This window comes from Peromyscus californicus, unplaced genomic scaffold (assembly GCF_007827085.1).
Source record: "Peromyscus californicus insignis strain IS unplaced genomic scaffold, ASM782708v3 Scaffold_18__1_contigs__length_77618521, whole genome shotgun sequence".
In the NCBI taxonomy this organism is placed as follows: domain Eukaryota; kingdom Metazoa; phylum Chordata; class Mammalia; order Rodentia; family Cricetidae; genus Peromyscus; species Peromyscus californicus.
Window position 1 is genome coordinate 42,258,851 of NW_026294480.1, and position 13,769 is coordinate 42,272,619.

Here is a 13,769-nt window from a genome sequence, read left to right on the forward strand (position 1 = left end):
AGACAGGGCTGTAGGAAGGCCTGTAGTTATACAGAGGAATGTAGGTATAATCTCATGTAAATTACTACACTTAAAAGTTATTCTATACCAGTCTTTGAGAGAGTAGTAATAAAATTATCATAGGAAATAGCAATAATATCTATCACAGGTTCTTCAAGGAGCATACATATTTGGAAATCATAAAAATTCATAAAAATTATGAATTTCACTTCATAAAAATTAAAAACCATAAAAACCCCCCTCTCTCTGCACCTACCCCGTGTGTGTGTGTGTGTGTGTGTGTGTGTGTGTGTGTGTGTGTGTGTACGCCCACCTGGTATATGTTCAGAAGCCAGAGGTCAAAGTCAGGTGTTTTCTCAGTCAGAGACTCTCCCCTATTTTTTGAGACAGGATCTCTCACTGACCCTGAAGTTCACCAGTTCAGCTAGACTGGCTGCCATCAAGCTCCTAGGACTCACTGTCTCAGGCCCACCCTTTGCACTGAGATCAACAGATGCACACTGTGCACCCAGCTTTTACATGGGAACTACGAATGTGAACGCAGATCCTCATGTTCACAAACAAGCACTTTCACCAACTAAGTCATCTTTGTCCAGGCCCCATACAATCTTCACACAAGACATTCATTGTGCTTTTACTACAACAGTCCAAAGAAATCAAATTCTTTAAGATAAAATGCATATATACACAAACAAACCTGACATCATTAAAATCAAATTTGATTACACAAAAACAGTCTTCCACACTGTGAAGTCAAAACGTAGGTAATTACCAGGGACATTCAAAGTTCATTTTGTAAACTTTTTAGAGTTTTTAAAAAGTATCCATTTTTATACATGTGTATTTTCTTGAGTTATATATGTAGACTACATGTGTGCAGTGGCAGTGGAGGTCAGAAGAAAGATCCCCTAGAACTGGAATCGCAGGTAGTTGTGAGCCACCACATGGGGGCTGAGAACCAAAGGTCTTCTGCAAGAACAATAAGTGATCTTAACCTCTGAGTCATCTCTCCAGCCCCAGGCAAATTTATTTTAAACATGCACTACAAACTACCAGAAGGCCAGTGAGGTGGCTCAGCACCAACAGGCATTTGCCCTCAAGTCTGATGATCTGAATTTGATCCCTGGAATACACATGGTGAAAATGAGAGAACAGACACTTCTAAGTTGTCCTCTGACCTCCACAGTACACAGGTACAAGAAATATTTGTAAATAAATTCAGAAATAACATAGTAAAATATTTTAACTACCAAAAATCCAGGTGTGGTAACAGATACCTATAATCTGGCTACTTGGGAAACTGAGGTAGAATTTCAATTTGAGACTAAGCTTAGTAACTTAGTAAGATCCCATCTCAAAATTAAAAAAGGTATGTAGCTTAGTGGTAGAGTACTTGCCTAGCATGTGCAAGGTGCTTTATTCAATCCTTAGTATTAGAAAAGACAAGCTACTGAGTATCAATATTTGTAATATTTTCTTATTTTTACATGTTATCTAATTTTATTTCTTCTAAAAATAAAAAGGGTCTATAAACAAGTTTATAAGAAAATATACTTCACTTAATTACACTAAAAATTACAGGAGTATATAATATATTATATATATATATTATATATTACTGAGTTCTCAAATAACTGAAAAAACTCTGTAAGAACTATTTTAAGAGTAACATTCCAGATGTACTTACCCAAAAGAAAACTTTCTGGCTTCCAAATAAATTTGGTTAATCAATTCTCGAGTTGGTGCTACAATAATACACTCTGGTTCCTGCAGATCTTTAAAGCGACTGGCAGTTATTCCATCCCGCATCATATGAGCCAAAATAGGCAAGAGAAAAGCTGCCTAGAAGTTAAATTGATTAATTTACAATATATCATTTTTGTCCTTGCCAAAATCTAGTCCTATTTTATAGCCCTCAGGATTCCCTTCCATCTTACTGGTTGAGTGATGATGACAGCTTTAGCATGACTTTTATTTCAAAGAGTTAACTAGGCCTTCATAGTCATGTTACACAACATAACATGTTTGATAAAATTAATCTAGCTCAACAAAACATTAGTCTTTTAAGAAAATACACGTATCTTACATATCTAAACAAAGTGACAGTTATACAGAGGAATGTAGGTATAATCTCATGTAAATTACTACACTCAAAAGTTATTCTACACCAGTCTTTGAGAGAGTAGTAATAAAATTATCATAGGAAATAGTAATATCTATCACAGGTTCGTCAAGGAGCATACAAATTTGAAAATCATAATTTGGATTATATATTCATTTTCCTGAGATGCATACAAACAAATTCTTTTTTTTTGAAGATTTATTTATTATGTATACAATGTTCTGCCTGCATGTATGTCCTGCAGGCCAGAAGAGAGCACCAGATCTCATTACAGACGGTTGTGAGCCACCATATGGTTGCTGGGAACTGAACTCAGGATCTTTGGAAGAACAGCCAGTGCTCTTAACCTCTGAGCCATCTCTCCAGCCCCCACAAACAAATTCTTAATGAAATATTTTCAACTCTAGTTCAAGAATACCTTAAGAGGACATACCATGACCAAGTTCATTTCACCACAAGGATACAATGTTGGTTCAACATAGAAAATTCATAAATGTCTAGGAGCTCTACAATGAAAGCTTTAATATACTGAAGACTGTCAGAGACTGGTGGAACATTTCCAAAATGGCTGAATTAACTAAAGTATCCACAGAGGAAACACAGTTCTCATCAAAATTTCAATGGCATTCTTCATAGAACTAGAAAAATAATTTTCTAAAATTTATATTGAAGTAAAGCAATATTAAGCAGAAAGAACAATGCTTGTGGTAACATAATACCTGTTCTCAAACACAGAACCATTGTAACAAAATCCATAAAGTACTAATACAAAAACAGACAAGTAGTCATAATAACAAAATCCATATAGTACTGACACAGAAGCAGACATATAAACCAATGTAACAGAACAGAAAACACAGAAATGAGTTCACACAGCTACAGCTACCTAAGTTTCTACAAAGGTGTCAAAACATACATTAGAAGACAGGCTATTTGAACAAGTGATGTTGGAAAAACTAGATATCCACATACAGAATAATGAAATTAGATCCATTTATCTCATCCTGCACAAAAATGAATTAGAAAAGGATCAAAGTCCCTAATGTAAAACCTGAAACTTTGAAACTGTTTTAAGATTCTGGTAATACAGAAAACCACCCCAAGAATTTACAACTACATGAAATTACATGGCTTCTGAACAACCTACAGAATAAAGGGAAAAAATTGTCTGCCAGCTATATACCAAATGAGGGAGCATTATCTAGAAGATAAAAACTTCAAATTTTGAGTAACCCCTAAAAGCAATTAATAAATTGGTAATGAACTGAATACATCATCCCCAAAATAATAAAAAGTCTAATAAACTTAAAAAGTGTTCAATATCTTTTAGCCATCAGAGAAATGAAAATTAAAATTACTTTCAAATTTCATCTCATCTCAGTGGGAATGGCTATCAAGAGAACAAACGACCCTTATATATTAACTGGTGATAATGTGAGCTGGTGGCACCACTATGGAAATCAGTATAGATATTTCTCAAAAAAAAAAAAGAAGAAGAAGAAGAAGAAGAAGAAGAAGAAGAAGAAGAAGAAGAAGAAGAAGAAGAAGAAGAAGAAGAAGAAGAAGAAGAAGAAGAAACAAACAAAATACTACTGGATATACATCCTAAGGATTCTAACAAAAACACTCAAAACATCTATGTTTACTGCTACGCTATTCACAACAGCTAAGAAACAGGACTAGCCTAGATATCCATCAATAGATAAATGGTTAAAGAAAATGTGTTAATATAAGAAATGGGATTTCATTCAACCATAAATAAAACTAAATCAAAACACTTGCAGGAAGATGGATTCAATTAGATATAATTATGTTAAGTGAAATACTCCAGAGTCAGAAAGACAAATACTACGCTTTATCTCAAAGTTTAATACAGATTTTGTTTGTGAGTAAGACATGGAAATAGAAAGAGACCATAACCATGAGGGAAGGATGAGATCTCAATGGGAACAAGTGGGAGGTTAGGAAAGGGTAAATGAACATATGACATGAAGGCATAAGAGAGGATTGTTTGGAGGGAGGAAGGGGATCAGCAGGAGGGAGAAGAGGGACGTATGGGAGGGCAATCCACAAAAGGGACAATGGCAGAGTATGACATACATATATGTATACATGCTATAATAAAACCTATTACTTGCATGCTAACTTCAATTTTAAAAATAGCTTCTTCAAGGTAGCTATAACCACAAATCTCTGTTCAAGTGATAGTGGCCCTTATGGTCTCATGGCCCAATGGTCTTGCCTTTTTGCTTAGACAAGAAGACTTCTGCCACTCTGGCTTGCTATGAAGACTAATGTAAGCATGTGGACTGTAACTGAAACATGTAGAACTAGATGCTCCTCAACGAGTTATATAGACCCAAGAGCATGATAAAAATGAACCTACATAGGCATATACAGCATTCAAGCCTAAAAACAAAAGGAAGCAAGAAAACAGAAGCACATAAACACTAAGAAAACCCCAAATCAGAAGACCACTAATAATCTTCTAACCAACAGAAGAGATTCAAGCTGCTTAGGAAGAAAAAAAGTTTGATAGAGGGCTGGCTGTATTTGGAAAGATGACTTACAGTCTTCCCAGACCCCGTTTGAGCACAAGCCATCAGATCTCGTCCTGCTAACACAATGGGGATGCTATATTTCTGCACAGGAGTAAGCTTGGTATAGCCAGCTTTAGCAATGTTGTTATTCAGGGTTTGACAGAGATTAGCTTCTTCAAAAGTCTAAAAGAAAAGAAAGCAATGATTAAATGATAAATTGTGCACATCATATGCTCACCATTTCATAAACATACTCCATTTAAGTGAACTTTAAATGTGGATTCCACTTTACACACTAACCAATATACCCCACTATAAATACATGAGAACCTATTTTCATGACATAGTAGAAGTATATTCCATAGACTTTGCTTAGAAATATCTTTTTCTGCCCCCTTAAGCCCTGTGAGATACAAAAAACTCTGATAAGTAACAAAGGCTCATTATGAGGATAATTATTAACAGGGAATAGAACACTTCTGCTATTCTCCATACAGAATCCACTTCCCAGGGTTGGAGAGATGGCTCAGCAGTTAAGAGCACTGACTGCTCTTCGAAAGGACATGAGTTCAATTCCCAGAACTCACATACAGGCTTACAACCTGTAAAGTTCCAGGAGCTGGATGCACTCCCTCTTCTGGCCATTGCAGCCACCAGGCATGTAATGCCCAGACATATACAGGCAAACCAGCCATACACACAGAATCCACTTCCTAAGACCTACTTTTCTCACATAATTAGTATGTGAACATTTTTCCTCTCTAAAAAAAAAGTAGCCTTTTAGTAAATTGAAACAAGTTCCTAATATGGTACAAGGAGTAGATATGAATTCTAGCACTTTCTCTTTTGATAGAGCAATCCTATTAAAAATGGTAGACAATGCTTCTCAACTTTCAACAAGGATCCTAGACACTAAAAGATAACTTATATTGAGAGCAATGTAATTATACCATATGTTTATATCAATATAAAAATAATACACTGACCAAAATTGCTGGTGGTGCATCATGTCCAGAAACTTCTACAAGTATGGTATCATATTTATCAAAGTTTATGCCTGTCTGATAATGTGCAAAGATGGTGTCCTCATCCTCTGGTGGAGGAGGGGGTATATATGTCACTTTTGGACCTTGGAATAGAAATGAAAAATATAATTTACATACTAGAAGTAGAAACAAGAGAAAAGGACAAAAACCAAATAGAAAATACTGTAGAAATCACTACTAAAATTATTATTGCTCAAATGTTTTAAATTTAACCACACTCTTGAATACTTTCACCTTAGTCCACACTCTTGAATACTTTCACCTTAGTGAAATGCAACATATATTCAAATAGATAATGCAAATTTCAATGTACCGTGAATATCACTGCTTTCTCCTCCTTCAGCTTCTGACTTGCATGAATCTTAAGGGGTATAAAACAAAAAAGATGTTAATCGAAGAGTAAAATGAACAGTACTACAAAGATCAAAGCCTTTTCCAAAATAGAACTTACTCTTTCCAGAGCCTGTCACTACTTCTTCATTTAATCCTTTGTAACCACCTGGTAAAGAAATTCAGAGTGATCATCAATTAAGATACAAAGCTGTGTACATCTTTACTCTCACTGCATTCAAAGTGGGTAAATCTTAAAACAGCAAGCATCTTCAACGTTTCTTCTTACAAATGGTGTTTGAGACAGAGGCTGCAGGCACAGCTTGGTGCTACCAGTGAACATTTAATGTGCACAAGGCCTGGGTTTGTCCATCCCCAGCATGAAAAGAAAGGAGGGAGAGGAGAGGAGTAAGATGAAGAGGGAGGTGGCAAGCAAGAATCTTATACATTTTAAGGTTGTCTGGTATTCAACATGGTGATTTTATGTAGATTACAGACTGCACTACTATTTTTGCTTAAGCCATGAGATCTTTTTCCTGGTCAGCAAGGGAATAATTTTCTAAAAGGGACTGAAACTTAGGCCATCCCCCAGCATGGATGGTTTGCTGGGAGGACTCAGATCATAAAGTGAAATAAGGAACGTACTCAACCAAGAAAAAAGGAATGTGGGTTAAGTTTTCCAGAGTCTTCTCTTATTCATGTTAGAGTTTTGACAACACAAGTATTTACCAGAGCAGTTAAGACTTATATCTGGAATTTTCACTAGGGGAATGGTAACTCATGTACCTTCTGCCTAGTATATACCATAACAAAAATCCAAGAGCCTCACAGAAAAAGGCAAGTACTCAGTATAAACCACATTGTGTATATTGTACAAACAGTTCAGGCACCATGACTTGCTCTTCTCAAAGAGAAGAAAGGACCTCTTTCCCAATTCCAAATCCTCACAAGTTAGCTGAGTTAGGTTAGCAATCAACCTGACCAGGTTAAGGGATGCAGTGTCTGGGTTCCTTTCCTACTGATGTGACAAAAGACAACTGAAGGAAGAAAGGACTTATTTTGGCTCAGAATTGCTAGTAATCTATCATGGAAAGAAGCCAAGGCAGAGGGAGCTTGAGGAAGACGATCACCCTGCATTAGCAGTGAACAAGTGGAGAGCAATGAACGCTGGGGATGTTTTATTGGTCTAGGATCCCATGAGTCTTGCACCTCAATTAACCCAGTCTAGAAAATCCCTCACAGACATACCAAAGATGTGGTTCCCAGGTAATTATAGATCATGTCAAGATTAATTAATTAACATAAACTATAATAAGTTATCCCTTGTCAACCTGACATTTAAATGTATCACCTTTGAGCGACTACCTTTATCCCTTGTCCCCATAGATTCACTGTCAACTCATATTGCAAAATGCTTTCAGTCCCACTTCAAAAGTCCCCATAGGCTTTGACAACTCCTGAATATTCCCAATCCCTCTTTAGACAAGCTATAAACAAACATCTGTGGACAATCTTATTAAACTGGATTTTAATAAACTTTTTTCTATATTGAAGAATGTAAGAAGTCAGGGGTAGATTGCTACCTTGAATGCTTTCAGACTAATAATTACCAAATATCAAGTAAACTTTACTGATCTACTGATCGGCAAAGTATATTAAGTTTCATACAATACTTAAAGATATTTAAAAGGAAAAAACTTTTTGAGAGGAAAAAAGTCACTTTTATTGTACTACTGTTAGCATTCCTTTATTCTTAGATCATGAAAGGAAAAGTGTTTTAATAATTTATGCAAATATCTCAATATTTATTATCTGCATGATATCCCATTTTACGGTTATAACAAATATTGAGGAATTTTAGGTGGTTTTCAGGCTTTACTTGATATAAAGAAAACTTGGTATCCTTATGCAGGTGTTTATAAATACTCTCATTGTATATAAACCTTACAATGGGACTGCTAGATCAGAAATAACCTAGAAAATTAAGGAACCCCAATAGGCCATGTAAAATTCATACTTATTAGGTATATAGAAACAATGACAATTACTTTTATCCTAAAGAAAATAAACTTAGATTACAATAAATTTAAACTGCTAGAAGTCAGTCAAGGGAGAACTTACCTCGTCCACTTCCACTTCTGCTTTGGTAAGTGTCGCCATTACCTGGAAGACATTATATTGCGACACCTTTAGAGAAAACATACCTCCCACTTCCCCACCCATCAGACACACAAAGAACAGATAACTGTGTTCAGTATAGAGTCATAACCCAGAATTCCTAATTTCTTCGATTTTTTGATTTCATAGAATTCATTTAAACCTTATTCTTTTCCAGGCAATTTTCACTCGTGTGTGTGTTTTCCCATTTCACCTCAAATCATACACATCATCTTCCCCTATACTTCAGAAACTTACCTTTGAAACCAATACAAGCCTTATTTTCCTTTTTCCACTTAAAAGTATTTGCTCACATCTCATACTGTCAGTCAACAAAGATAATTCACAGTGTGCCAGTTTTCTAAGGGAGGCGAAACTACTCATGTATTTTTGCCTACATAACTAAGATTTGGAGGAAATTGTCAGGAAGCCTCAGTATACTTAAACATGCCTTCTTGCTCAAAGTATACATGAATATTAGGCCTCAGTAAAAGTTTCATTTCTCACCTGAATCGCTTGCTGCTGGTTTTCTAGAACCAAAAAGGCCACTACCACGCTGCGTCCCCTGATCTTGCTCATATTCACTATCTTTATTTGAAAGAAACAGAATTTGATTGTTACTTTTAATAAAGTTTTACAATCATTTAGTAAAGAAGCCCAAGTCATGGTATTATTGGCTAAAAGATGTGTAAAATAGTATAATAAGAATCACAATGTCAGAGAAAGGATTTCTCTACAAATTATATATTTCAATTACAAATAACTCCCTCAAAAATTAATGTTATTTTATAAATAAGTTAAGGTCAATGTTATACCCAAACAAAAGCCTCTCCACCCCCCCCAAAATAGCAATTTAATAGTGCCTAGAAACCACAATGCATCATTTCACTACTTGTTCACCAAAATACCATCCCTGTTCCCACCACTGCCAAATCTAATGTTATCAGATTTACAAACTCTTCAGAGGCCGTTACTTCTTTTTAAAGGGCAATTTATTCAATTCTGTACATTTGTTTAATGAGTATTACAGGTTTACCAATGTCACTAATCTGTCCTCTATTAAAAGACATGCCAACAGTGACTTCTGAAACAGTATTTCTAGAAAATGATGTCTGTAAGAATTTAGAGTAGACAGCCATACTGGTGAAAGAATGTATGAATGGGAGAGCCATAAGATGACCACTTATTTAAAAGATCAGCCATAGTTCCCATTATGTCCAAAACATAATGCTTTATAAAGACTTGGTAACACAAACTTCTGAAATATGTGTTCCAATATAATATTTAGTTACCCATGTTCTAAAAGTAATGATCCATGATATGGGTGATTAATTTGTATCTGTCACTCTACTAAAATACTCATATAATCCTTGTGGTCACTTTGTGCAATAGATTTTTGAAAATCATTTCCTTCTTAACAAATGAAAACATCTTATGCAATCAATCCACTACTAACTTGATCTTCCTAGACCAAATCCTCCACGGCAACCTCGGAAACTACCTCTTCCACCTCTTCTGAATGGCCCTGAAGCTTCTGAAACATTTCCATCTTGATAGCCTATATTAAAATACACACAAGAACAGCACAAAATAACAACAAAGAAATCTTGGAGACATAGTAATTGAATTTAACCTTTGTATAATTTAAATGGATTTAGTGAACACTTAAATAACAGAAAGTTAACTTTTCAAGAGATACAACTGACCTATAGATATTGTGCTTTACCCATATGTATATTTCTATGACAGGAAAAAAGGGCATTGTTTGAAGATCAAAAATGAGTAAAAGAAGCATGTTACTTGAATTGAATGTCAAGTTGCCACAACTGCGCCATTAGCTGGATTTTTGCAATCTATTACAGGATTAAATAAATCAGTTTCTATTTGTCCCCTATAGAAAAATAATAAACACCTTAACAAAAGCACAGGGAATTAGGTGCATATAAAGTCTCATTTTCTGTTACAAATTAAAAGTGAAATGTGATTCCACCTAACGCAAAAGCAGATCACTTCCAAACCAAAGGTCAACTATACAGAAAATAAACTAATGTTTAGTTTTTGCATTTACATCTATTTATAACACAATGATTACTAAAATCCAATGTCCTATATATTTAATTATTGATGGTAGATTACGTATATTTTAAAATCCTGCTTAGAAAATACGAGAACTAATTCAAAGCACATTTGTGCACTGGAAATAAGGCTCAGTGGTAGAACACTTGCCTAAGCATGCAACAGAAGTTGTGTTTTATCCTCAGCACCACCAAAAACAAAATTTTTAAAAATCAAAGAGAATTCAGATTTATGTATCTATTAGCCAACACAATCCTTAATCTGTCAATAATAGTTAATAGTTATGTCTACTTAATAATTCTAAATTATTTGTGTCTCTTTACATTTAAAAGAAAGTCTATCAACTTTCTTATTTTTCATAAAAAAATCTTCTGGACTTCTCTTTTCTAAGCAGAAATTATTTTCATAAAGGTCATCAAATAAGACATCAAACATGTATCTAAATTTAAAACGTAATTTAAGACTATGGACCTGCCATCCAGTTAAGACTAAGATGCTAACTGTAGCCATGAGTTTCTTCTGCCTTGTTTCTCTCCTTAAGCATTCTCTCTCTCACTGACTGAACCAACACCTTGTATTGTTTTACATTTCCCTGCGCTGATATTCTCATCAACGTACATATATTTAAGCAGCATGCTTAATTCTGTTGTAGAATCCCAGAGAAGGTGATCTACATTTTTTTTATTTGGCTTTGTTCTTGTCTACCAGGAACAGCACTCTATCACACATGCTCTATTATCTTCTTTCTACTGACTTGTCTTCCTCAAGGAACTCAGTTCACTAGCTTCCCATGAAATAAACTAGCTGTATCTCACACATTATGATCTATTTTATATTGGTGTTAGATAATAAATACATTTCCACTATAGACTATTCATAAACTGAGAAATTTAGACTTCTATTGCTGACTTCTGCTTTTGGTATACTTTCAATTTTTTATTTTTATTGTACTTCATTTAATAAGAGAAACAATAAATTCTGTAACACATTTTCTGAGTTTCATCTGGTCTTACTAAATGATTAATTTGTATGTGATTTCGATATATGCTAAGAAAGCATCTAATTTATGATTTTGGAATCTATTATTCCAAATAGAAATGTTACATGAAACTTGTTAGCTGGTATTCAAATCTACATCCTTAGTGGTTTGCTCATTCCTAATTTATGAGGGAAATGGGACTAAAACATACTATGACTTATGAATTTTCCCTTATGTTTATTCCTAATACTCTACATTAAATTATATTTTGTTTCCCATCTCTGTATCAACTAAGTTTGAATTGATACTAATTAACTTTCTCTTTTCAATTTATCAGTGAATATATTTACCAATATTATGATTACTGACACATGGATTTTTATTTCTACCATCTTATGGTTGTTTCTGTTTTTGTTATTTTTTTTGTCTTCACTGAGGTTTTTTTCAGTTTTGTTTTTTCTCCTTTAGTGTTCTAATTAATTTATGAACAGCTAGGGAAATGCTTTTTAAAGATCATTTTTTTATTGCCAAATGCAAAAAACCCTTCCTTGTAAAAAATGATTTCTTTGGAATCTGGTATTTCAGCTTTTTTTTTTTTTTAACTATTTGAGGGGTTTAACTTTTTTTTCATTGAATTGCATCAATTTTCACTTTCCCCCTCCTCACTCCAATCCTTCCTGTGTACCCTGTCCTTGCTCTTTCTCAAAATCATGGTTTCTTTTTATTTAATTATAATATATACATGTGCCTAAATATAAAAATACAACCTGCATAGTCTGTTCAGTGTTACTTGTATGTATATGAAATCAGGGCTGATCAATTAGTATTGGATTACCAATTGGAGGGTCATCCTTAGAGAAAACCATTTCTCCCTCTCTCTGTATTAATTCAGAAAATATTTAAATTATTTTCAACATAGCCTTGTTCCTCCTGAGTTCCGCCCTCTACTGGATCTCCTCTATTAGTAAAGCATACACTTTATTTTGTCCTTTCTCTGATTATCCTTCAATTTTAGTCAAAAGCAACTTTTAGTTTCCTTTCAAGCTGACAATGAACCTAAATCTTTCATTTGATAGTATTTTAGTTCTTTAGTGTTTATAACACCCTTAAGCCATTACTGCTAGTCTATACAGTATTTACTTAAGTTCACCAATATATTTACCAGTTTCATACGTTTTTGCCTTATCACTGTTTTATTACACTTTATTGCAGTGGGCTGCAAGAATATATTATAGAGATTCAGCTGTATATTAAAGCTATACCTAGAAAAGTCAAGGCATTTTTCTAGAGGAAGCCCTTTATCAAGGAATATTTGGTGTTATTCAGTTTTTAATATATCAGCTGTCTTCTATGAAATTCTTGTGTGCCCATATACTACTAGGCTATATGACAAACAGTTTAGCTTCTCAGACCTACTGCTGATCCACTAGGTAACATCCATGCAGGGTCTAGGAGACAGGCTGATTGTAGATGCATAGTTTTGTTTCTTGTGCAAATGAAGCTCAGACCTCCCTTCCTCTGACAAGGAAAATGACATTCCAGAGCAATTAACTCAGAACAAAGGAGGTTTTTGCATATCTAGGTGGAGTGAAGGATGGGGCAGGATTCCTGGCCAGAGCAGAGCCATGGCCAGAGTGTGGCCATGAGACAAAGAAGGCAGCAATTTCTGTAGATGGTAGACAGAACCATGTGGCCAGAGAGAAGAGAAGAAGGCAGAGTAAAGGGGTAAAGGGCAAGGAAGGAAAGATGGAGGACGAAGGAACAGAAGACAAAGATAAGGTCGAAAGCATAGGAGCTTAGTGGACAAAGATGAGGTCGAAAGCATAGGAGCTTAGTTAGGTCTTTGACAGGGCAGTAGGTACACAGAGGAGCTGTATGTGAGGATGGAACTGAAGCTGTATAGACAGAATTTTGTCTTAGAGAAATAAAGTAAACGGACAAAGAAATAAAGAGCGTGGTGTACATAGATTATTTTCCCTCAGCTTACCCCACGCTGGACAGTGTCTCCCCCAGGACCTTGGCAGGAATCTTCTCAGGGCAGGCCCCTGGGAAAATTCTACTACTTTAGTTTGTGTGTATGTGTGTATGGGGGTGCTGTATGCATGTCACAACACTCGCACAGGCCTGAGAACAACTTCTCAGTTGATTCTATCCTTCTACCATGGTGGGTCCCAGGAATTAACTCAGGCCATCAGTCTTGGCAGCCATGTGCCTTTACATATGCAGTCATCTCGTTAGCACTCCTCACTGATGCTCCTCCCTCCTCCATGCTTCTTGTTGCCCTCTTCTGACTCTGATTTCATAGTTATTTTTGTAGTATTATCTATAATATCTTGAAAGTGTTAAATACTGTTTTTACTTGAATAGCATAATTTCTCACTGGCACCTAAATACCTGAATACAGCAATCTGGATTCAAAGCTATTCCTCAACATTCTAAATATAGTATTCTATATTGAACCTACTTACTATTATGTATCCCCTGCCCTTTCCAGTGATTTCAACCTTTGAAACACTTTA

General features: G+C 35.1%; 1 protein-coding gene across 1 annotated transcript in view; it reads right to left on the minus strand.

The window, feature by feature from the left end:
• Ddx4 (DEAD-box helicase 4) overlaps positions 1–13,769 on the minus strand; it is a 69,064-nt gene that overhangs the window by 20,223 nt on the left and 35,072 nt on the right. Inside the window, exons 9-16 of the mRNA XM_052743291.1 lie at positions 9,652–9,753; positions 8,703–8,783; positions 8,160–8,201; positions 6,160–6,207; positions 6,022–6,069; positions 5,649–5,791; positions 4,693–4,845; positions 1,688–1,842 (exon numbers count right to left, since the gene is read on the minus strand). Coding sequence (XP_052599251.1) covers positions 1,688–1,842; positions 4,693–4,845; positions 5,649–5,791; positions 6,022–6,069; positions 6,160–6,207; positions 8,160–8,201; positions 8,703–8,783; positions 9,652–9,753 — 772 coding nt within the window. The remainder of the gene's footprint in view (positions 1–1,687; positions 1,843–4,692; positions 4,846–5,648; positions 5,792–6,021; positions 6,070–6,159; positions 6,208–8,159; positions 8,202–8,702; positions 8,784–9,651; positions 9,754–13,769) is intronic.